The 26480-nt window shown below is 40.9% G+C and overlaps 1 protein-coding gene across 1 annotated transcript; it reads right to left on the bottom strand.

Annotated features, from left to right (window-relative positions):
- Positions 1-210: 210 nt before the first annotated feature.
- On the bottom strand, positions 211-25034 carry eef1e1 (eukaryotic translation elongation factor 1 epsilon 1). Its single transcript, XM_060824255.1, has 4 exons — positions 24916-25034; positions 11838-12038; positions 10756-10851; positions 211-3479 (listed from the first exon to the last, which is right to left on the bottom strand). The coding sequence occupies exons 1-4, from the start codon at positions 25006-25008 to the stop codon at positions 3339-3341; spliced, it is 531 nt and encodes a 176-aa protein (XP_060680238.1). The 5' UTR covers positions 25009-25034; the 3' UTR covers positions 211-3338.
- Positions 25035-26480: the final 1446 nt, after the last annotated feature.

The raw sequence follows: 26480 nt of genomic DNA, 5'->3' as shown, positions 1-26480 counted from the left end.
AAAGATTTGACTTTCTAAATTAACTGTTCCACCCCACTGGGGTGGTGCACTAACAAATAAGCCCCAATATTCCTGGAGTCATCACAAAGGCTAAAGGGTTTATAAAAAAAATGCAGAATTATCTACTTTATTTCTTTTTTAAATTCAGACTGACAGAATGCACTGACCAGGTTTCTATATTTTAGAAGAATTATTATTTTTAACACTGAATCAATCCACAGATAAACAATTATGAATCATTGATATATAAAATTCAAACTCTACATAGAGTTAAAGAAAAGGAATTAATCGACAAAAAGGTAACACCGGGAAGATTTAAATGTTCCCTGTTCATAGAGTCTGCTGAGACCAGAAATGCTAACTTCTCCCCTCTTGTTGCTGCCTGGTTTGCTGTGCTCTTCCAGCCTCCTGCTTGTCTACCTTGGATTCCAGCATCTGCAGGTTTTTTTTGTCTCTAACCAAGGTCGTCCTTTTGGCTCGACAACACATGATGTTCCTAGATTCCCTTTCTCCAGATACTTTCATTTGCTTGTAGAAGGTACATGGTGGTTAGTTTATATTTATAAAATCTCAGACTCACAGTTAAAAGCCACAACTTATAGCAACTGCTGATGGATAAAAACCAACTGCTACCTCCAGGCTTCACTTCCTTTTAAATGTAGGGCAGAAACAGACCCTTGATGTCACGAGGAATTAAGGGCTACAGGGAGAATGCTGGTAAGTGGAGTTGAAATGCCCATCAGCCATGATTGAATGGCAGAGTGGACTCAATGGGCTGAATGGCCTTACTTCCACTCCTATGTCTTATGGTCTTTTCCCCCAGACATCAAACAACATGTTTGTTGCAGGCAGAAGGTCATTACCATTAATAACTGGTTCCTAGACCTCAGGCTGATTTTCTACCAGTTGTCAACCAAAGGTCCATTTGTACACACAACTTGGTTCCATCTTACCTGCAAACAATGCTCCCCTCCACTGTGTGAACAGGCAACTGTGTAAGGAGCACTTAAACTGAGTCAAGCCGCTTGATTTCAAAAATCCTTCAAAATAAAATCAATGTTTTTTAAAAAGGTTCTTTACCCATTCCAGTCCACAACCAAAAAAAAAGATGTGGTCTTTCCATAACTTTGCAGTAATTCTATTGATGAATGTTGCATAATCATTCCCATTCAAAATGCAGGAAACAAAAAGATTAGGCAGGTGTTGTCAAAGCTCAGCCAAGCCTGTGTTGTTTGTGTAAAGATCTGTGCAGTTCACTTTGTGTGGTTGGGCTGGAGGTTTAATCGGATTTTTATTGATTTTTAAAAAAAAAAGACATTTACTCTATTTGATCCTGATTAAGAACTTATCCAAAGACCCATAATTTGCTATTATGCAAATAGAATCTTGAAGGGAAAATAAAGTATGCACAGTATATGAGAGAAAAAGGAATAGAAGGACATCGTGATAGGGTGGAGGACGTGGTCAATAAAACAGGCAAAAACCAAAATGGCCAACTTCTCTGGTGTGTAGGTCTACTTGGCTTTCTTTTACTAGAATAAATGTTGCGTGGAGGTATGGGACAGAGTAGATAAACTGCAAGGAATTCCTGTTCTGTCTTCCCCAGGGCACATGCCAGGTACACCGCTATAACTAAATTATGACAAGCCTCAAAAAGAGCCCTTCTCCACCAGATCTATAAAATGGCCACTTACAAAGCTTATTTCAACAGCTATTTTATTAGTATGTCAAATCACCATAGTCCTGGAAGACTACAGAGCTGTTCTCATTATCCAGAGGGTCACTACACCCCAGACAGAGAGGTTGAGAAGGCGGGACTTTCATGGGAACTTCAGCTGGTATAGGAATTCAACTTGTGCTGTTGGCACAGCCCTTCATCGAAGCCAGCCAGCCATCCAACCAACTGACTAAAACAAGTTGGGGATTGGTTAACCATTAGTTTTAAAGGGCAAAGTTTGAATTGCTGCTCTCAATTGATAATACCATCCACAAAAGCAGAGTTGTCCACGGGAGGTTGCAGAGCCTTGGACGCTGCCCACAACTCAGGCTAACTCACATTGTGTGCCAAGCTCTAGATATCTTCTCCTCATGGCTTTTCTGTCCATTCACCAAATTAATGTCACCAATTCAAAATGTCACCCTTCTAGTTCCTCCCAGATGTTTTTGATCCAGAATGGATCCTTCAAAACACAGGGCCTCAGTAGCTACCTAGATTTGCCCTCTCTAAGGACGATTCTGCACCAAAGAACTGTGAAACTATGAAGTGAAAATTGGTGAGTTAAATTTAAGTTGAAAGAGTACTTAGCTTAAAACATGTGCCATTGTACATGAAAATCCAGCTTGATATGTCTTTCACACTCATGATGCAAACATTGTTCAACTTTAATGATTTATTTTCACATAGAGAATGAATTCCGAATACTCATCAATAAATATTGATAAATTTGCTGCAGACACACTCCAAGAGATTACCACTATATAGTCAAATGATATAGCTGCACATGAGTAGGAATCTTCACAGTCAAGCTAAGGTTGCTGGCACTCTTTGACATGTTCTTCAGAATTGGCACTTTTCCACAAATTTTAGAGTAAAATGATGTAAACAACATATTTTAAAATAATTTCAAAAGCTTGCAAAAACATTTGTTGGTTATGGAACTTAAGTCACAATGAGAAAAAAAGTGCTATGGCTGGTTGAAACATTTAGAAAAATACGTTCAATGCACACATTCATTTTCCAGAATTAAACAGAAAACTCCAGAGCAAGTGTTAATGTATTTTCATTGCCGGCATTAGGTAACAGTTAAAAGTGTTTCGATCTTTCTTCAGTATTATGCACCAAAAGCATCACCATATTTTCACTCCACTTAGTGGAGTGGCACTTAAAAATTCAGCCTAAACATTTGATTTCCAGACACTTGCCTTCACCAACCGGAATTATTATTCAGAGACTTCTAAGTTATTTAGTGCCTGAAGTAAACCAACAACACACTTTGTAAAATAGACAAGGTTCTGCTCAGAAATAAGACTCATGTTAACTTTGCATAACCATTTTAAACACGATTTACTAAAACAGAAATGGTAGCACAATAAAGCCTGTAACGTTGACACCTGAACCTAATTTGAGTTAAATAAAAATGCAAATGGAATTTTAAAAATAATTTGCTGTATGTCATGTTTTCACCAAAACCAAACACAGCAAGCAGACAAAAGAACAACAGGCATGTTCTGCTGTGTGCTAGAATCAGAAGATGTGCCCATGTCAACCTTCTCTACTTCAATTCTGACAAGCGGATGTTCCAATTCAGCATGACTCATGAAGACCATATGCAGCTTTCCTAGTGGATGGTAGGATAGAGCCTGTTCCTCATGAAGACGATCGCAGCAGAATGTTGTCGGACACCAGGACAGTGCTGGATGTGGTTGAACCACCTTGAAACATTTACACATCTCTCTCGCTCCTCGTGGTTTAGTTCAGCCTAGAAACAGATATCAAAAATAGTTAAGAACAGCAAGTGTAGCTTAACATTGCGAAACATCTTTTGTTACAAATGGATAGATTGTCATACATATTCATTTTGACTATCACACAGATTTGAAACTGTCTCAAGTTTGATTCCTGCTAAATTAATTGACCATTGCTGAGGATGTAGCAGAGGGAATTAAAGTGTTCTTGTCTTTGCAGAGAATCATTACTTTTTCACTATGGGGTGAGGAAGTAGAATACTTGGACAATAATAGCTAGGATTTCAATTCCCAATTACCATAGTGATTCCATTTAAACACAGGATTGGATTCACCTGTGATGTACTCATGGTTAAGCTGCCTGCTAATATTTACCTAGAGTGCTCATGTAAGTAATAATCTTTTGGATAAAATGCAAGATTGGGCACTTTTTAAAGGAAAGATAAAAAAAACAAACAGTCAGTAGGAAAATGAAATGCAAGTGTAGTAGGAGCTGGAGTGTGCTTTTTCACACAGGGGAAAGCTTTTAATTAAAAAAAAGTATGGATGAGAATTCTGTTCTATACAGAAAGCCAAACTTAATCCCTTACACTTAAGTGTGACCAAATGGAAAGGCAACTTGTAAATGCCGACCTATACATTAACAATCTACATTCCATTGCTTTCATATTCATTGCACAAATTGCAAGCCACATGCAAATTAACTGCATGTCTACAATAGCAAGAGATACTTGTTCATGTTCTAAGCTGCATGGTGCAAGCATCATTTAGCTATCCAGAATATACCACAGAGCAACAGATAGGCCACACAACAACATGAGGGATTGTGCAGTGCAATAGACAGACTTCATAGCTGGTCATTTCTTGTCTTTAGTGTTTGTATGTTTACACACAATATTAAAAGTATGAAAGTTCTAAGATCATGCTTTAGCAATGTACACTTAATTAAAAAGGAATGAAGAGAGACATGTGACCTGTTGTGGATTTTGCCACAGAGATTGGACTTTGGGAAGGGTTGATTCCGTAGGGTTGCAAGTTCTGAAGGATCTCTGAACATCTCAGTGAGTCAGCAAGAGTGTGACAGAGCAGGAGAGAATCAGAAACAGATCTCTGTACAGGATATAGATTACAGTGTGCTTGAATTGAAAACAGATTGTATGTGAACATTTAATTGCACCTGGATCATTTGCCTATCCTTGGCTAAAGGGGTTAATCTTAAAGTTGTTCTCACTGCAAAAGTCAGTTATGTATCATGAATTACCGGGGAAAAAATAAGAAGCAATCCTTGAAGTGATGAATCCTATTAAGCTGTCTAAGGGACATAGACAAATTTTCAGTAATTTTAAAAAGTTAATGGGAATCATTTTCTGAAGCTTACAGTACAAGTTGTCCATTGAAACGCTTTAGTCTATGTTGCTTTTAGCTGCAGGAAATGTTTGAAAACTGGAAATATTATCCTGTGATCCTTTCAATCACTAAAATTTGGGAATAGGAGTCTCTATGGGGACCATAACATGATTGAAGTATGTTCAAACATAACAGTTAAAAACAGTAGACAGCCACTGCAACTGTCTAGAAATAATGACACAAGCACACAGAATTGTAAGAAGCTTATTGAATGGTCAGTTAACTGGATGGCTGGTTTGCGATGCAGAGTGATACAAGGGCTCAAATCCCATACTGATTGAGGTCACCATGAAGGCCCTGCCTTTCCAACCTCACCTAAGGCATGGTGACCATTAGGTTTAACCTCACTACCAGCTGCCCCTAATGACAGAGCAATCCTATGGTCCTCTGGGACAATGGTGACTTTATGTCTTTTGTGTACGAATGGACGTATCTAACTTTAAGTACTGGACTTTCTGTAAAATCATTACTGGTAGAACTAATCCACGAAATGCTGCTCTCTGCCAAACACTGGAAAGTGTGTGACACTCATTTAAAATGGCTCCCTACTAATTCAAAGCTATGCTATTAAGGTAAAGAACCAAGAAATAAAACATTGATATTGTAATTTAAGACTAAATTTGCTTTTTTAAAAATTTTCATTACTTAGCCTCTTTCTTTAATTCCTTTCCAAATGTCTTACTAATCTCTCAACTGCATCACTCCACCTCCACAATTTCTCATTGCTTCGAAAAATTCAGTGGTTAGCTCCAACAGACATGTCATAAAAAGCGAATCAGTGGCAGACTGAACTTCAGTCAACCAAATGTTAAAAAGACATGGGTTTATCAAGTACAGAGTTTGTGCACACTTGGACAGCTATGTAAGGGAGACTGAAGGCAACATAAGGAATAGAACGATCAGGGGTAAGTTGAACAACAAGAGATAAAATTCTGAATGCACCATCTTTACGTTTTCTCAGGGCATGTTGACCAGCAACAAAATCTTTGCCCAAATCTACCTAACCTGAGCAAAAAGTATTTAGGGTCAGTGATGATGCGGAGCAAGAAATCAGTTAGTTACAAATAATGCAATTTCCTTAATGTTTGATAAATTATTGGATACTCTAGACTGTTCAGTATTGTAGCTTGAAATTTATGATTTTATGAAGCCGCCAGCATTTGAGGTGGTTAATCTGAATTTTGTCACACAAATGGTTGCCAGCTGTGGCAGTTATGGCATGAGAACAGTGTGATCATGACTGGCATGTAGTAACAACTGTGAAGTGAAATTTAGTTTATCTGTAGTATGGAGCTAAATAACAAACCACATCAGTTTCGTGTACAACTCAGCTCCTGCAGAACACCGAGTTTCACACAACAGATATTCCCAAAATTCTGAATGCAAAGCCACTCAACGTGACTGACATAATGGAATAAATATTTTATGGTGGTTGTGAAGTGATCCAGACAGATCAAGGCCTGTCAACAGCTGTGGTATCCACAAGATGGTTCAGATTGTATTTTGCTGTAAACCCTGTTCAAAAAGTGTGAAAATGTTTTAATCTAAAATAGAAGTAGAAAACAATGGCATTACTTTGCAGGGTTAACCACTATCTTTGGAGAGAGAAATAGGAAAAACGTTTCAGGTCAATGACCTTTTGGAAGTAGAAAATGTTACAGACATAACAGGTTTTCAGCAAGCATATCAGTTGGGCAAAGTGGCTGTTGGGTCTAAGAACAAATGGGAAGATCTGTACTAGAAGGGAGGATGGAATTACAAAATAATGACAGTGCAAGACAAAGATGGTAATGAGACAAGTAAAAGAAACCAAAGATGGGTCTAGAAATGTTCATGGCCAGAGCAGAATGATTGAAAGGAGTAAAATAAACACTTCACCTGGACGCTAATAGGGAGGTAAAACTTCAAATCCTATTTGGACATGGGAACTGGGTGTTGTGGCTAGGTCAGTATTTATTGCACATCACAAATGCCCAGACAGTAGTTAAGAGTTAATCACATTACTGTCAGTCCAGAGCTACGTGTAGACCAGACCAGGTAAGAACATTAGTGAAACAAATGAGTTTTTAAAACAAAAGTAGTTGTTTCATGGCCACCATTTAATTCCAGTAGTTTTAGTGAATTGGAATTTCACCATCTACCATAGTGAATCTCAAATCCATGTCTCAAGAACATGGATTACTCCAGATTACTAATTCATTACCGCGCCACCACTTCTAAATGTTGCACTTCATACATTTACCTGGGACGATAACATATCAAGGACAGGTGCTGGGGTGACTTAGGAGTGGATCAGGATGTTGGCAAGAAATGTATTTCAACAATGTCAAAAGGGAGGTAAGGGAAAGTGTGTTGGTGTTTGCATTAGGTTGGGAGTGGCATAAATGGGCGCCATTGATCACAGAAATTAGTAGGATGAGGGACAGTGACAAGGGGAATCCTATGATAGTGCTGGGAGACAGAAAGTGAGGACAGATCAAAAGCATCAGTGTAGCATTTCCAAATCAGGTAGAATGGAGGCAGAAATTAGAAAAGAATGGAAAAAACTGGATCATTATGGAAAGGTTTGGGGTGAAGGTAGCAAGATTCACTGAGTTTACAGTGGCTATTAATCAATCGCCTATTCCCAGAAATGGAACCAGAGAAGTCAAGGAAGGAAATGGGACAATTGCAAATTAGCCAAGCAATGGAAAGAAAAGTGGAAATTGGAATCATAGTTAATTAAACTTTTCAGTCTGGCATAAGAGCAGAAAACAAGTATCAATAGTCAGAGTGATACAGCATTGAAAGAGATGCTTCGATCCAACTCGTCCATACTGACAACATTCCCTAAATTAATCTAGTCCCATTTGCCAGCATTAGGCCTATGCCCTTCTAAACCCTTCCTATTCATGTACCCATCAAGATGCCTTTTAATTATTGTAATTGTACCAACCCACCACCACTCCTTCTAGCAACTCATTCCATTGATATGCCAACCTTTGCATGATAAAGTTGCCCTTTAGGCCCCTTTAAATCTTTTCTCGGCCACCTGAAACCTATGCCCTCTAGTTATGGACTCCCCTACTCCTGGGAAGAAGCTCCTTTGCTATTCATCCTATCCCATGCCCTCATGATTTTATAAGCCTCTATAAAGGTCACCCCTCAGCCTCGAACACTTCAGGAAAAATAGCCTCAGTCTATTTAGCCTCTCCTTATAGCTCAAACCTTCAACCCTGGCAATGTCCTTGTAAATCTTTTCTAATCCTTTCAGGTTTCATAACATCCTTCCCATATCAAAGAGACTAGAATTGAACGCTGTATTAAAAGTGGTCTAACCATTTCCTATACAGCTGCAACGTGACCCCTCAACTCCTATACTCAATTCTTTGACTGATAAAGGCAAGCATACCAAAAGCCTTCTTAAATATCCTGTCTATCTGCAACTGTAATTTCAAAAGAACTACGAACCTGCATTCCAAGGTCTCTGTTCAGCAACAGTCCCCAGGACCTGACCATTAAATGCATAAGTCTTGCCCTAATTTGCCTTCCCAAAATGGAGCACCTCACATTTATCTAAATTAAACTGCATCTACCAATCCCCAGCCTATTGGCCCATCTGATCAAGACCTCACTGTACTCAGCAATAACCTTCGCGATCCACAACACTTCCAATCTTGGGGTCATCTGCAAACTTATTTATTATACCTCCACTGCTCACATCCAAATTATTTATATAAATGACGAAATGTAGTGGACCTAGCACTGACCATTGTGACACACCACTGGTCACAAGCCTCCAGTCTGCAAAGTGATCCTCCACCACCAACCTCTATCTACTTTCGAGCCAGTTCCGTATCCAAATGGTTACTTCTCCCTGTATTTCATGTAACTTAACCTTGCTAGCCCATTTCTAGCATTTGGAGCACTTTGCCTTTGTACAAGTGTACATTTACTTTAGACAAACTAGCAACAACAGTGCAAACAAAGTCTTCAATAAAATCTACTTAGACACACAATAACAAGGGTATCTCACAACAAATCAAATATGTGCGTTAGTTGAATTCTCTCCTCCCTTTGTAGGGAAAATGCTCATGAAGGCACTTATTGCATTATATTAAAGTTTCAACTGAATTCAAAATACCAGCACAGGAATGCATAACTCCAGAAAAAGATCTTAAGAAGGAACAGAAATATCCATTTGGCTCATCCACTCTGTTCACTATTCAATGAGAGAATAGCTGATCTTATAATCCTCAACTCCACTTTCCTGCCTTATCCACAAAACATTTGATCCCCATACTTATTTTAAAAATCTGCTAATCTCAGCCCTAAATCTGGATAGCTAAGTAGATTCAACAGGCCTCTGCAGTTTAAAAAAAATGACAACCCTCAGAAGAAATTCTCTCTCATCGGCGTTAAATAGGTGACATTTTTTCATACTGGTATGGTTATTCCCCATGAAAACTGAAAGCTGTCTGATTCAAGGATGCTCATATTGAAATACTTATTCTGGAAGGCTTTTGATTTCCACTGAAAAATTCTTACTCCATCTGCTGAATTCATATTATGTAAGAGATTTTTGTAATGAAACCAAAACAAAACTAGGTGAATTTCCATGACTGGCCATGTTTGCTCCATACATTCACGCAACACCTATTCAACTTGGTAAAAAGGACTCCAGAGGGAATTTCTTGGATTGTCAGAGTCCTATCTGGCAAGGTTCATGACAAGAAAATAGAATCAGCTCCACTTAACATTCTTGGCAAGCAAATCCTGGTAAATATTAGTCAACTCCACTGATGTACATATATTTTTGAACAAACAATTGTGTTTGTGACTCATTAAAAAACAGAGAACCATGTATCAAATTAATTGTTTGCTTCGATCATCCTTTCAGTGTGTGTACACTCTAGACACGGCACATGCTTCATTAAAAAAAAAGCTATTTTTCCCATGTTGCCTTTGATTCTTTCGTCAATTGTTTAGATCTACCCATTCACATTTTAATTTTTCTCATGCAGAACTGGATTAATTTTTTTTTGATCCCAGAAATCCACTAAATGTTTGATTGTTCTATATAGAAAAATCTAATCCAACTTTAGACTATTTAGAATAGCAAAGAGTTATTTCATTGATAATATTAAGGACTGGTGATACTTCAAGCTTCAAAATAGTTGATAACTGCAGTATTTTTATGGTGGCATTTTATATGCTTTATGAAAAAAAAGTCACATTTTAGTCCTAAATGCAATAAAATGCCTGCTCAATTTTAAATCAATGCTGACTTTAGGGATAACCTCTGTTTATGCATATTCATTTTAAGCACAGATTTGCACATCATGTTTTGAGGCATATTAGAGGGAAATCCAAATTTCACTATAAAGAAATCTTTGATTTTGTTTTACTGTTGCTAATACAAATTATTAAATATGAGAGATTGCTGTACAAGGTATTTTCAATATAATTTGAACATTTTTTGCTAAAAATTACAGTGGCACATTCATAATGAACCCAAAAAACAACCAATGACAGTTTTGGTTAGATAAATTGTTCCACATTCCTCTTTCTTACACAATCTATTGTATAGTTGAACCAGAGAATATTAGCATCAGTTGTACCTATAGGAGTCTAGAAGTGGTTAAAACAGGGCATTGTCAGCTAGCTAGTTTAACTGGACGTGGTGAAGGAAGAGAGGAGATATAGTATAATCAGGTTTTTTTTTTAAGTTGCTAGCGTACTATTTTGATTGCTACTCTGGAGATATTTTCTATAAGAATTTTAATAAAAGTCATATTTTGTGAATAAGTTAACATTAATCAGCAGTTGAATAGATTCCTCAAACTAACTAAATCTCTGGGTAAGGTTAAGAGCCCAATTTCTAAGATTCTATAAATCACTCACCATGACAGGATGAAGACCATTGTACACCATGATATCTGCTAATGTCAAGCTGTTTCCAGCAAGGTATACTTTATCTTCAAGGTAACAATCGAGTTCCTGCAAAAACAAACCAAAGATTTGAGGGAGGCATACACATAATTGCCAAGTTAGAAGTCATTGTTTTACAAATTCAGGACATTCTTCATCATCCAAGCCAGAGATTGGTTACAGTGGCTCTTCACTGACATAATCCTGCTTAACAAAATTGAAGACCAGAATTTAAAAAAGGTCAAAAATCAAATAAACTGGGGTTAAAAATTGCCCTGGTTGCAATATTAATGGATCTAATAACGTTAAACTTTAAATCTGCAGTACCATCAAGCTTGTGCTGGCATTGTTGCTGCTGTTTAGAATATAGCACCACAGTTCTCCCAACAGTACCATAAATCATAACATTCACATCAGTAATGCCTGGACTGGGAAAGTTTTGCAAAATATAGTACTTCATATTTATTAATAGGTTTCATGTACGCAGTCGACTTAGTTGCTCAGCATTGTGATGAACGTACAGAGAAATGTCCAGATGCTTAGTTATTACGTTTTCTTAAAAAAAATCATTTGTATTAACATCCTTGGGCAAAGTTACACAGAATATGTATTGCTAATTTTAAACTGCAATTATTAATTTATTTAGATCTCAAAATGGAGTGTGTTAGAAAACCACTATCAAGATACTTGTGGCTTGTTTTTAATTCAGTTGGTACTGCCGCTAAATAATTTAGGAATGTCAAAGTGGCAGGCTACAAGTGCTGGACTTTTGTGCACATAACTGTAATGGCCACCTTTCAACAATAATATTCAGTACAGACAGGTAGCATTTTATGTACTTTGGTGTATCACTGGTTAGTGTAAAGTCCTTTGTGGTACAAGTTCAATTGAATTAATTTGATCCTAAAACGGCATGCTTAATTTATGTTCAAATTTTAACCTCCTCCCCCTTGGTGAATCTGATGAGGCATCGGACAAAACATCTCAATTTTAAAAAAGAAACCAAAGAAACATTTCAGTTACAGCCAGATCTTCAGAAATGAAATTAACCATACCTTTAAAACAATTCTTCTATCCTCTTGACTATTACAACTGTCTATTCGAGTGATTCTATACTCGAGCCACTGCTGAACTATAGCACTCTCCTCTGCTGTGCTTCCCAAGAGTGCCTCTTTTTTGGCCACTTTTACAAGATGGGATGCAATGGTAGTCAACCCCACTAAACCAGGACCATTATTAGTCTGTAGTACAGGGACCTGCAAAGTTAGAAAGAGCAGAGTAATAAATTATCTTCCTACAATGGAATAAAAAACTAAATTTAGAAATACAAATCAAAAGAATAGCTCAGACTGAAATAAATGACAGCATACAATGTCACAACACAAAAAGACAAGTTGACAGAGATCAGGTGCATAAGTTAGTGAAAAATGGAACCGTTTAATAATGCATCACCTCAAATTTCACATACCATGAATAGTTCGCTGAGGAAAGAAAAAAAAACTAGATGTAAATTTGGGCTATTTAAAAAAGCAGTTCAAGTCGAAACTTCATGCGGATAAGATTTTTAATTTTGAAACCTTAGAAACATGGTAAACAAATAAGATACTAAGAATAGTTTGATTCTTCTAATAAAATCATTATAATTATTCTTAAAGAATATCTAGTATTGTAACAGCTTCGGATTAACCAAAATTGAACACAACAATTCACTAATGAGCAAACTAGGAGCAATTCAAACGATGCATACGTTGTTTCTGTGGAAGAAATTTCACTTCAAGTCTCTTGCCTGATTTGCAGACAATAAATTAGACATAATACAGAATTTTAAATGTTGATGATGATGATGGAAACGTGTGCATGTGCACACTAGGGAGGAGGGAAACTAATAGATGTGTGCTTACTTGTTCTCGAGTGGTGGTACTACAATACAGTTGGAATGTCTACTGACACCCCAAACCATATTCAGTGTGCATGCACAGTATCCTGTCAGTACATTTTATTTTGCTGGGGAAGTCAGAAGTGACAGGATACACAGCTGGTAATAATAATTAACAACACACAAGAAGTGATATTTTTAAGATTAGATTCCCTACAGTGTGGAAACAGGCGCTTCAGTCCAACTAGTCCACACCGACCCTCCAAAGAGTAACCCACCCAGACCAATTTCCCCTGACTAAGGCACTTAACACTATGGGCATTTTAGCATGACCAATTCACCTAACCTGCACAACTTTGGACTGTGGGAGGAAACCAGAGCACCCGAAGGTATTGTGCAAACTCCACAATCGAACCTGGGTCCCTGGCACTGTGAGGCAACAGTGTTAACCGCTGAGCCACCGTGCTGCCCATAAGACTGTTATTATGAGTTAATGGATAAAAACATTGGATGGTGAGGAAGCCTCTCAGATGCACGTGATAACATTTTGGGGTAAATAAATAAAAGGTGATGTTTCTCTATGACACGGATTCAAATACCACCAGAATTACTGTTGGAGTATGAATTGAAATTAATTTTAAAAAAATTGGATTTAAAAAGGTGATGTCATTTTCTTTTGGGTGAAATTCAGATTGCCTTGGCCAAAAGCTAAGCCTGAGAAAGCAAAACAAAAGCTAGCCCAGAAAGTTTGCTTCAGGGTCCTGCTGCAGTAGTAACACTCCTACATTTGGGCCACAAAGTCTGGGTTCAGAGTTGTGTCATAAGTGTCTAAGCAAATTGAATAAAAGAATAATTACATTTGTCACAAATGTACAGAGAGTTATACTGCCACCAAAAAGTAACACTGGATTGCTGCTGATATAACTGCTTAGGAAGGATGGTCAGGCAGTGGACTCTGGCACTCAGATTACAACGTTACACCTTCAGACCCTGCAGCAATAACTTTTATTAAGCCTCCAAGGTGGTGGATCCTGATGACCAGCATTTCGGCTAAGTGCTTTCCCAGCTGCATAGGCTTTCGAAGCCTGTACGCAGCAAAAGTCAAAGTCACGAATGGCATGCTGTTGCTACTGAGTGGGGAACTCTGGAGCACAGCTTACAAGAAGTGTATTTCTTCTGTTAGATACATGACTTCATACAGTACATGCACTTTTGATTTATGGAGTGGATGAGTCCTTTGACATTTTTCCAGGAACTGCCTCATCAAGGTTGAGGACATAGACTGAGATTTCTCCCCATGAAAGTGGTGGCTGTAGTAAGGGGGCTACTGCTTGGAATGGATTCCTTCATCAGCAATGTGGCTAGCAGAGGACAAGGCTTGAGATGCTAGGGTGACCAGACTCAGTGATATGTTTGATGTCTAAGGAGTAGGTCGTTAAGGCACCAGTCAACATCCAGGATACATCCGGAGTCAACTAACTGTGGTATTCAGCCCTGAAAATGCAGTGGATAAGCAGTTTAGGCAGATACTGACCCCCACCTGCCCAGAATTTGACAGGACACTCTGATACGATCTCTATGATTTGAGCTGTATTGGACAAATTCCATCCATGCCCTTTAAACACTGTGCAGGAGTTTTCCAAGTGACATGCTTCTGTATACTTTTTTTTCAAAAAGTTCATTATGGGATGTGAGTGTCAATGGCTATGCCAACATTTATTGCCCATTCCTAATTGGCTTAGGACTGTAAAGATTCACCCACATTGCTGTGGCTCTGGAGTCATACAGTCAGAGTTGTACATGGAAACAGACCCCTCGGTTCATCTTGTTCATGCCAACCAGATATCCTAAATTAATCTAGTTCCATTTGCCAACATTTGACCCATATCCCTCTAAACCCTTCCTATTCATGTACCCATCCAAATGCCTTTCATTGATATCAGGAGGGGCATGGATAGGATAAATAGCCAAGGTCTTTTCCCTGGGAGTTGGAGAGTCCAGAACTAGAGGCATAGGTTCAGAGTGAGAGGGGAAGGATAGAAGATGGGACCAATGGGGCAATTTTTTCACAGACAGTGGTGTGTGTATGGAATGAGCTGCCAGAGGAAGTGGTGGAGGCTGGTACAAGTGCAACATTTAAAAAGTATCTGGATGAGTATATGAATAGGAAGCGCAGAGGGATATGGGCCAAATGCTGGCAAATGGGACTAGATTACATTAGGATATCTGGTTGGCATGGATGAATTTATCCGAAGAGTCTCTTGCAGTGCTGTACATCTCTATGACTCTGACTCTAAGTGTTGTAATTCTACCAGCCTCCACCCTTCTACCATGCACCACCCTTTGCACAATAAAGTTGCCCCTTGGGTCCCTTTTGAACCTCGCCTCTCTCACCTTAAACCTACACCTTCTAGTTTGGGTTCCCCCCACCCTAGGAAAAAGGATCTTGGCTATTTATCCTAACCATGCCCCTCATGACCTTATAAGATCACCCTCAGCCTCTGATGCTCCAGGGAAAATAATGCAAGCCTATTCAGCCTCTCCATGTTATTCCTGATGAAGGGCTTATGCTCGAAACGTCGAATTCTCTATTCCTGAGATGCTGCCTAACCTGCTGTGCTTTGACCAGCAACACATTTGCAGCTGTGATCTCCAGCATCTGCAGACCTCATTTTTTACTCTCCATGTAGCTCAACCCCTCCAACCTGGCAACATTCTTCGAAGTCTTTTCTAAACCCTTTCAAGTTTCATTATTACCCTCCCATTGCAAGAAGATCGGAGCTGAATGCAGTATTCCAATAGTGGCCTAACCAAAGTCCTGTACAGCTGCAATATGACTTCAACTCCTAGACTCATTTCTCTGACCAATAAAGGCAAGGATACCAAACGCCCTCTTCACCAAGTACCTGTGACTGCACTTTCAAGAAAGTATGAACATGCACTCCAAGGTTTTGTTCAGCAACATACCTCAGGACCTTACCATTAAATAGAGTCATAGAGATGTACAGCATGCAAACAGGCCCTTCTGTCCAACCCGTCCATGCTGACCAGATATCCCAACACAATCTAGTCCCACCTGCCAGCACCCGGCCCATATCCCTCCAAATCCATCCTATTAATATACCCGTTCAAATGCCTTTTAAATGTTGCAATTATACCAGCCTCCACCACATCCTCTGGCAGCTCTTTCCATACACATACCACCCTCTGCGTGAAAAAGTTGCCCTGTAGGTCTCTTCTATATCTTTCCCCTCTCACCTTAAACCTATGCCTCCTAGTTCTGGACTCTCCGACCCCAGGGAAAAGACTTTGCCTATTTATTGTATCCATGCCCTTCATAATTTTGTAAACCTCTATAAGGTCACCCCTTGGCCTTTGGCACTACAGGGAAATCAGCCTCAGCCTGTTCAGCCTCTCCCTGTAGCTCAGATCCTCCAAGCCTGGCAACATCCCTGTAAATCTTTTCTGAACCCTTTCAAGTTTCACAACATCTTTCCAAGAGGAAGGAGATCAGAATTGCATGCAATATCCCAACAGTGGCCTAACCAGTGTCCTGTACAGCCGCAACATGATCTCCCAGCTCCTTCTTCACTATCCTATCTGCCTGAGACTCCACTTTCAAGGAGCAATGTACCTGCACTCCAAGGTCTCTTTATTCAGCAACACTCCCTAGGACCTTACCATTAAGTGTATAAGTACTGCTAAGATTTGCTTTCCCAAAAGGCAGCACCTTGCATTTATCCGAATTAAACTCTATTTACCACTTCTTAGCTCACAGGCCCAACTGGTCAAGATCCTGTTGTAATCTGAGGTAACCCACCTTGCAATCTACTACACCTCCAATTTTGGTGTCATCTGCAAACTTACTAACTGTACCTCTTATGCTTGCATCCAAATCATTTATGTAAATGACAAAAAGTAGAGGACCCAGCACCGATCCTTGTGGCACTCTATTGGTCACAGGCCTCCAGTCTGAAAAACGGATAAATCTTGCCCTGATTTGCCTTTCCAAAATGCAACACCTCACATTTGTCTAAATTAAACTCCATCTGCCACTCCCTGGCACATTGATCAGAGGGGTCAAGGTCCTATTGTACTCAGGTAACCTTCGCTGTCCACTACATCTCTAATTTTGGTGTCATCTGCAAACTTACTAACCACATTTTCATATCCAAATCATTTATATAAATTACGAAAAGGAGTGGACCCAGCAACGACTCTTGTGGCACACCACTGGTCACAGGCCTCCAGTCTGATAAGCAACCCTCCAATATCCTCCAGCTTGAACGTAGAAGACAGTTCTGTATCCAAATGACTAGTTCTCCCTGTAGTTCACATTATCTAACCTTGCTAACCAGAGTACTATGAGGAATCTTGTTGAAAGCCTTGCTGAAGCCCACATAGGTCATGTCCAGCATTCTTAAAAAAAAACTCAAATCAAGTTTGTGAGACATTATTTCCCACGCACAAAGCCATGTTGACTATCCCTAATCAATCCTTGCTTTTCCAAAAGCATGTAAATCCTGTCCCTCAGGATTCGCTCCAACATCCTACCCACCACCGATGTCAGGGTTACTGGTTTATGGTTGCCTGGCTTTTCCTTACCACTTTTCTTAAATAGTGGTACCACGTCAGCCAACCTCCAGTCATCAAGAACCTCTCCTGTGGCTATCGATGATACAAATATCTCAGCAAGTGGCTAAACAATCATATCTTGAATTTCCCTAAAGTCCTAGGATACACCCGATTAGCTTTTTGGGATTTATCCATCTTTGAGTTTTAAAATGTCCAGCACCTCTGTAATAGTGGCATTTTTCTGGATGTCGCTATTCATTTCCAATTTCTCCAACTTCCATATCCTTCTCCACGGTAAACATGGATACACAATACTTGTTTAGTATCTCCCCTAGCTCCTGTGACCTTACTGCTCTTTAAGGGGCCCTATTCTCTCCCTTTTGTATTTATAGAATCCCTCTGGATTCTCCTTCACCCTATTTGCCAAAAGATATCTCTTGTCCTGTTTTTGTCCTCTGATTTCCTCTAAAGCATACTCTACTGCCTTTATACTCTAAAAGATTCACTTGATCTCTGCTGTCTATACCCGCCATATACTTCCTTATTCTTGACCAAAACTTCAATTTCTTTAGTCATCCAGCATTCCCTGCACCTACCAGCTTTGCCCTTCACCCTAATGGGAAGATACTGTCTCTGGACTCATTACCTCATTTTTGAAGGCTTCCCATTTTCCAGTCATTCCTTTACCTGTGAACATCTGCCCCCAATCAATCAATTTTTGAAAGTTCATGCCTAATACCATTAAAATTGGCCTTTCTCCAATTTAGAACTTCAACTTTTAGATCTGATCTATCCTTTTCCATCACTACTTTGAAACAATAGAATTATAGTCTATGGCTCCAAAGTGTTCCCCCACTGACAGCTCAGTCACTTGTCCTGCTTTATTTCCCAAGAGTAGGTCAAGTTTTGCACCTTCTCTAGTTGGTTCACCCACATACTGAATTAAACTTTTCTTGTACACAGTTAAATTCCTAGCCATCCAAGTCCTTGATACAATGGCAGTTCCAGTCTTTGGATAGTTAAAAATCCCTTACCATTACCACCCTATTATTCTTCTTACAGATAACGAAGATCTCAGAGTCCCTACAGAGTAGAAACAGGCCCTTTCATCCAACAAGTCCACACCATCCCTCTGAACAGCAACCCACTCAGACCCATTCCCCTATATTTTACTTCTGACTAATGCATCTCACCTACACATCTGTGATTACTATAGGCAATTTATTGTGGCCAATTCACCTAACCTGCACATCATTGGATTGTGAAAGGAAACTGATGCAGACATGGGGAGAATGTGCAAACTCCACACACACAGTCACCCAAGGCTAGAATTGAAGCCGGGTGCCTGGCACTGTGAGCGAGCGCAAGAGTCAAGAAAAGGAGCTCTAGTACAATCCCAGTAAAATGATCATTCCTTTCTTAGTTCTCAATTCCACCCAAATAACTTGCCTGGGCATACTCCCAGGATCATCTTCCTCAAGTACAACCATAATGTTATCAAGTAAACAAAAATGCTACTCCACTTCTTCTTTTGTCCCACTTTCTATCCTTCCTAAAGGATCTATACCTGGAACATTAAGCTGCCAGGCCTGTCCATCCCTGAGATAGCAATCACAGAGACTGCGATATCCCAGTTTCAAATGTTCCCAACCATGCCCTCAGTGCATCTGCCTCCCCCGTTAGGCCTCTTGCATTGAAATAAATGCAGTTTCATTTATCATCCCTAGCTTATTCTCTGCTTTGTTCCTGCCTGCTCTGTTTAACTTGCTCCTTTTCCCACCTGCATAAATCAGAAAAGAGATCTGTCTGAGACTCTCCCCTTGGGTCCCAGCCCCACACCCCTTTACTAGTTTAGAGCAGCTCTAGCAAATCTCCCCACCAGGATATTAGTCCTCTAATTCAGGAGCAGTTCATCCTTATACAGGTCACTTGTACTCCAGAAGAGATTTTAATGATCCAAAAAAAATGTGAATCCTTCTCTACTGCACCAGCTCCTCAGCCACATATTAATCTGCTCTATCCTCCTACTGCTACCCTCACTAGGTAGGCACACTGGGAGTAATCCATATATTCTTAGCCTCGAGGACCTACGTTTTGAATTCTTGCCTAACTTCCTATATTCTCTCAAAATCTTGTCCTTTTCTCTTCCTATGTCATCAGTTCCAACATGCACAACTCATGCTGGTCCCTCTTCCCTTTGAGAACATTCTGCACCCTCTCAGAGACATCCTTGACCCTAGCACCGCGGAGGCAACACACCATTCTGATTTCTCGCTGTTAGCTGCAGAAACTTCTGTCTGTGCCCCTGACTAGAGAGTTTCCTATCACATTCGACCGTTTGGAACCTGACATAGCCCTTGTTACGTTAGCCAGTTTTCTGGTACTGAGACTGGCTCTATCAGTGCTATATTCCCAAGAGTCCCACATCCTCTACATTTTCCAAAACAGCATACTCATTTGAAATGGGGGTGGTCACAGGAGATCTGTGCACTACCTGCCCACTCTCCTGCCTGTCCTGGAGGTAACCCATCTACCTTACTGTATTTGCGATTTTTCTACCTTCCTGCAAGGTATCCATCATACACCCTAGCTCCTGTAAATTCCTCAACAGCTGTAACTGCTGCTCCAACCAATCCAATCAGATTCACAACCACATCCTATAGTCGTAATTATCAGTAATATGAAAACTCTCCATAATCTCCCGCATCTGACAGGGAGAGTGTATCACTCTACTAAAGGCCATCTTTGCACAAAAAACACCCAGAAAATAGCACCGTCTTGACTGCTCTAAACATAAAACATAGGAACTATATTATATTTTTGAAGTTTAATCAAGAGATAAAACATAATAAAAAAAACCCACTTTACAAAAAAAAAGTTACACTTTAAAACTAGCCACGTAGCTGTTCCCTTTAGTGAACTCCCCCAATCAGCAGTGAATTTCATGATTTGTTTATTTTTCTTAGAATAAACTGATGTCCAGAGATACTTGAAACAACAGAGGCAGTTAGCAGTAAAGGTTCACTGCCTGGTCAGACAGCTGTGCAGGTTTACTGCGGTTTCATCTCCTTGCTTTCTCTTTGTTCCCCTTTTTAAAAGGGCCTTTTTTTTGGATCGTTTATTTTTCACTTTCCAAAACAATGCAACAGTTTATAAAACTATAACTACTCTTCCTAGAATGAGGAAATCAGCTCCAACACTGAAAATACCTCAGAAAAGGAGCAGCTCTTTCAGCCTCAATTTTCTCCCTATCCTCCATCTTGGATTACCCAGAATCCTATTTTTGGTATGACAGTTTCCTTCCCATCAGAGCACTAAATGGGTTTTTACAACAATCAACAATGGTTTCATTGTCATCATTCCCTCATGGTCATCTCTCCCCATTCCAGATTTTTATTGAATTTAAATTCCACCAGCAGACATGGCAAGATTCAAACCTAGGCCCCCAGATTAATAGTCCAGCAGGCCACCAGCCAATCAACTTCTCATCTTTGTCTATTGCTCAGGAACACCTTGGTGGAAAGTTCTATCATCTCACAAAAAGGTCCATAGGAAATCCCCAACCAAATGCCCTCTATTAGGAGTCCTTCCTTTTTTCATAAGTTACTGTTGACGATTTGATTTTCATTTTTATTAATGAACCCCAGCATGGGCTGACTGATGTGTTGAAGGTTTGTTTTGAAGAAACTGCTAAATTTAGAGTCAGTCCAGAATTCTGTTGTTCACCTGGTCACTTCTGCACGTGGACAGCAAATTCTAGTGGAATGCAATTCTCGCACTCCTCTTTGCTGAATGAATAAAGAAGCCAATGCAAGTCAAAGCACTCTGCTATTTCCAAACCTAGTAATGTAACCTGTAAAACATGAACTGTGTCCAGTTTTGGTCCCCACACCTCAGGAAGGACATACTGGCACTGGAACGTGTCCAGCGGAGATTCACACGGATGGTCCCTGGAATGGTTGGTCTAACATATGAGGAATGGCTGAGGATCCTAGGATTGTATTCATTGGAGTTTAGAAGATTAAGGGAAGACTCAATAGAAGCTTACAAGATAATACATGGCTTGGAAAGGGTGGATGCTAGGAAATTTTTTCTGTTAGGCGAGGAGACTAGGACCCGTAGACACAGCCTTAAATTAGAGGGGGTAAATTCAGAACAGAAATGCGGAGACATTTCTTCATCCAGAGAGTGGTGGGTCTGTGGAATTCATTGCCGCAGAGTGCAGTGGAGGCCGGGACGCTAAATGTCTTCAAGGCAGAGATTGATAGATTCTTGATGTCTCGAGGAATTAAGGGCTACGGGGAGAATGTGGGTAAGTGGAGTTGAAATGCCCATCAGCCATGATTGAATGGCAGAGTGGACTCGATGGGCCGAATGGCCTTACTTCCACTCCTATGTCTTATGGTCTTAAGAGATGAGCTACTGAGAGTTTGCCCAGCATGATATAAAACAGATTTCCAGGTTTCGGCATACAGTCTTATTTTCAGCCTGATTAAATGGCATGCCATGGAAACAAAGTTCTAGATTAGAGTGGTGCTGGAAAATCACAGCAGCTCAGGCAGCATCCGAGCAGTAAAATCGACGTTTCGGGCAAAAGCCCTTCATCAGGAATACAGGCAGAGAGCCTGAAGGGTGGAGAGATAAATGAGAGGAGGGCGGGGGTGGGGAGAAAGTAGCATAGAGTACAATAGGTAAGTGGGGGAGGGGATGAAGGCGATAGGTCGGGGGGGGCGGATAGGTGGAAAAGAAGATAGGCAGGTAGGACAGGTCATGGGGACAGTGCTGAGCTGGAAGTTTGGAACTGGGGTGGGGTGGGGTGGAGGAAGGGGAAATAAGGAAACTGTTGACGTCCACATTGATGTCCTGGGGTTGGAGTGCTCCGAGGCGGACGATGTGGCGTTCTTCCTCCATCACCTTTCATCACAGATGCACAGCAGCACCAATGTTTACTATTCATAAGGTACACTTCAGCAACTCATCATGGATCCTGAGACAACATCTGCCAAACTTGTTATCTCTACCATCTAGAAAGACAGAGACAATAGATACACAAGAAAACTCCCCCTCATTTCCCCTCCAAATCACACATTAACTTCGTTTGGAACTATATTGCCCAGAATATTTTAGGGCTGCTGCATCAAAATCCTGAAATACACTTCCTAATTGCACTGTGTACATAAACATGGATTGCAGCTGTACAAAAACACAGCTGACCATACCTTCTCAAGGGTATTTAGGGGTGGACGGTAAATGCAGGCCTAACTGGAGACAACCAAATCCGGTAAAAATCTTACAATAGCTTAGAACAATTATACCTAAACCGCTCAAAATCAAATAAATTAACTTTAAAAGAATTAGATAATTTCAAACTCTACTGTTTTTGGAAGCAGTATTTAAGAATGGACTGTACCAATGCAGAATTTCAATTTTTACTTTCTCTCCCATAACGAGAACAAATCTAGCAACTCAAAATTAAACAACCGTAAAGCTTAAACTATCAACATCAGAATCGCCTTCAACTGTAAATCTGTAACGTCACGGTGTGGTATATCCCCAATACTTTTCCCACCAACATCAAAGTTTATATTTGGTCAATGAAGAGGACAGAGGGCCTGTCAGAAGCAGTACCAGGCATAGTTAAAATGAGGCGACATCATGGTGAAGGGACAACACAAGAATACGTACATGCCACACAGGGCTAAATGAAAGTATGACTAAGAGATCAGATCCAAAAACTGCAGTTTTGCCGCATCCAGTGATAAATAAGTTGTGTAATTAGCTTGTTTACTTTTAATCCACTAAATTCATATTATTGGTAAATTGCTAAGTTTTTGTTTAAGCTACAAACTTATGTAAAGAATTGATTATTTGTACAATCTGGGATCAGTTCTTCAATTAAGTCTGGTAAGGAATCAGTGGAGTTAATTTTGCAGGTATTTGAAGATTTTAATTTTACTGTGTTGCAAATCAGAGATAGAAAAGCTGATTTGGTTCAGCTATCTGTATCCATGTCATAACAGAAGTATCATTTAATAAACATCTTCAAGAAGAGAGAATCTAACCAATGCCCCTTGACATTCAAAGGCATTATCATTACTGAATTCTCCACCATTAACATCCTAGATCTTATTATTCACGAGAAAGTGAACTAAACCAATATTATGGCTACAAAAACAGATCAGGAATTAGGAAATCTAAGAACAGAAATTCAAATCACAAGTAAAACTAATATAGTAATCTAGTGCTTATAATTACTTCAGTTTGGGTCACTGGATTACTGGCAAAGATCTAGAGTCATAGATATGTACAGCACAGAAATAGACTTTAGTCCAACACATCCATTCCAACCAGATATCCTAAATTAATCTAGCCCCATTTGCCTGCATTTGGCCCATATATCCCTGAACTCTTCCTACTCATAAACCCACCCAGTTGCATTTTAAATGCTATAATTGTACCAGCCTGCACCACTTCCTCTGGTAGTTCATTCCATACACACGCCACTGTTTGCATGAAAAGCTGCCCTTTAGGTCACTTTTAAATCTTCCCCCTTTCACCCAATGCCCTCTAGTTCTGGACTCCTCATCCCAGGGAAAAGACTTTGTCTATTTATCCTTTCCATGCTCATGATTTCATAAACCTCTATAAAAGGTCACCCCTCAGCCTTCAATGCTCCAGGGAAATCAGCCCCAGCCTATTCAGCCTCTCCTTAAAACTCAAATCCTCCAACCCTGGCAACATTCTTTTAAATATTTTCTGAACCATTTCAAGTTAGGCAACATACATCCAATAGAAAGACCAGAATTACACACAATATTCCCAAAGCAGCCAAACCGATGTCCTGAAGAGATAGGAGTTCAAATCCCACTTCAGCAGCTGGAAAAGTTAAATTCAAACGATTAAATAAATCATAATTTGGGGAAAGTAAGCATCAATAGTAATGACAATAAACTTTCCACTTTGTCACAAATGCCACGTATCAGACTAAGGGAAAAAGTGAGGACTGTAGATGCTGGAGATCAGAGCTGAAAATGTGTTGCTGGAAAAGCGCAGGTCAGGCAGCATCCAAGGAGCAGGAGAATCGACATTTCGGGTCCTTCCTGAAGAAGGGCTTATGCCCAAAATGTCGGATCTCCTGCTCCTTGGATGCTGCCTGACCTGCTGTGCTTTTCCAGCAACACATTTTCAGTACGTTTTAGACTAATGCAATTCCAAATTGGTCTTCCTTACTCAGCCTGTGATTCATAAACCCACAGCAAAGATGTTAGCTCACAACTTGCCTCTAAAATTGTCCTAACAGGGCATTTTGTTTGTAAATTTAAAAAAAGGCTGCACTCAGCAATATGTGTAGCAATGACAGAGGCTCATCAGGCACGAGTATTGGTGCAAATAATCTCGGCATGTTCTAGGCCAAAGTGAAGATCACAAATACCAAGGGAGATAACTCTGAAATCCATCATTTAGATGTGTTTCACAAGGAGATAACACATTGTGTCAGAGACACGTGTATTTAGACTGCAGGTTGTTACTGACGGATGGGATCTCCTGAGGCAGTCACCATGACCACCAGATACCGAGATGGTGATGGAGAAGAGGTGGGGGTGGGGAAGGGATCCCGATTTAAACCGCCTTTCCTCTCTCCTCCCGACCTCGCCCCCAGCACAAGCGGGCTCGTCGCTTACCGAACTATCGCTCTTGCTTTGCGCCAGTTTGCTTCGTGTCCGAAATCCCAACGTCTTCTCAAGCGACTCGAGCTCCACGATCGGGGACGCCATCTTTCTGTCGCTGCTTCCTTGGCCCCGCCCCCCGGCCGCCACCGGCCCCCAGTGTGCTTACAGCGCCACCCGCGGTCACAATGAGCACCCGCACTCAAGCTGTTCAGGTAAAAACAATGACTGCAGATGACTGGAGACCAGACTCTGGATCAGTGGTGCTGGAAGAGCACAGCAGATCAGGCAGCATCCAAGGAGCAGGAAAAAGGGCAAAAGCCCTTCATCAGGAATACAGGCAGAGAGCCTGAAGCGTGGAGAGATAAGTGAGAGGAGGGTGGGGGTGGGGAGAAAGTAACATAGAGTACAATAGGTGAGTGGGGGAGGGGATGGAGGTGATAGGTCAGGGAGGAGAGGGTGGAGTGGATAGGTGGAAAAGAAGATAGGCAGGTAGGACAAGTCATGGGGACAGTGCTGAGCTGGAAGTTTGGAACTGGGGTGAGGTGGGGGAAGGGAAAATGAGGAAACTGTTGAAGTCCACATTGATGCCCTGGGGTTGGAGTGTTCCGAGGCGGAAGATGAAATGTTCTTCCTCCAGGCATCTGGTGGTGAGGGAGCAGCGGTGAAGAAGGCCCAAGACCTCCATGTCCTCGGCAGAGTGGGAGGGAGAGTTGAAATGTTGGGCCACAGGGCAGTGTGGTTGATTGGTGCGGGTGTTCCAGAAATGTTGCCTAAAGTGCTCTGTTAGGAGGCGTCCAGTCTCCCCAATGTAGAGGAGACCGCATCGGGAGCAACGGATACAATAAATGATATTGGTGGATGTGCAGGTAAAACTTTGATGGTTGGAGGTGAGGGAGGAGGTGTGGGCGCAGGTTTTGCAATTCCTGTAGTGGCAGGGGAAGGAACCAGGATGGGAGGATGGGTGGAAGGGGGGCATGGACCTGACCAGGTAGTCACAGTAGTTGCGGAAAGGGGTGGGGAGGGAAATATATTCCTGGTGGTGGGGTCTGTTTGGAGGTGGCGGAAATGTCGGCAGATGATTTGGTTTATGCGAAGGTTGGTAGGGTGGAAGATGAGCACCGGGGCGTTATGTCCTTGTTATGGTTGGAGGGGTGGGGTCTGAGGGAGGAGGTGTGGGATGTGGATGAGATGCGTTGGAAGGCATCTTTAACCACGTGGGAAGGGAAATTGCAGTCTCTAAAGAAGGAGGCCATCTGCTGTGTTCTGTGGTGGAACTGGTCCTCCTGAGAGCAGATATGGCGGGAGCAGAGGAATTGGGATACGGGATGGCATTTTTGCAGGAGGTAGGGTAGGAAGGAATATATTTCCCTCCCCGCACCTTTCCAATTTCCGCAAAGACCGTTCCCTCCGTGACTACCTGGTCAGGTCCATGCCCCCTTCAACCCATCCTCCCATCCTGGCACCTTCCCACGCCACCGCAGGAATTGCAAAACCTACGCCCATACCTCCTCCCTCACCTCTATCCAAGGCCCTAAAGGAGCCTTCTGCATCCATCAAAGTTTTACCTGCACATCCAC

Source organism: Hemiscyllium ocellatum, chromosome 4 (assembly GCF_020745735.1).
Source record: "Hemiscyllium ocellatum isolate sHemOce1 chromosome 4, sHemOce1.pat.X.cur, whole genome shotgun sequence".
Lineage (NCBI taxonomy): Eukaryota > Metazoa > Chordata > Chondrichthyes > Orectolobiformes > Hemiscylliidae > Hemiscyllium > Hemiscyllium ocellatum.
The sequence above is the reverse complement of the archived record's forward strand: the minus strand, read 5'-3'. Positions and strand labels throughout refer to the sequence as shown.

Bases quoted from the DNA above. Each gene is read 5' to 3' on its own strand.
- eef1e1 (XM_060824255.1), bottom strand. From the start codon at position 25,008: ATGGCGTCCCCGATCGTGGAGCTCGAGTCGCTTGAGAAGACGTTGGGA. The intron at 10,852-11,837 runs GTATGGTTAATT...TTGTTTTTGCAG, and splicing joins ATAGAAGAATTGTTTTAAAG to GAACTCGATTGTTACCTTGA. The intron at 3,480-10,755 runs GTGAGTGATTTA...ATCTGTTTCTAG, and splicing joins ATGGTCTTCATCCTGTCATG to GCTGAACTAAACCACGAGGA.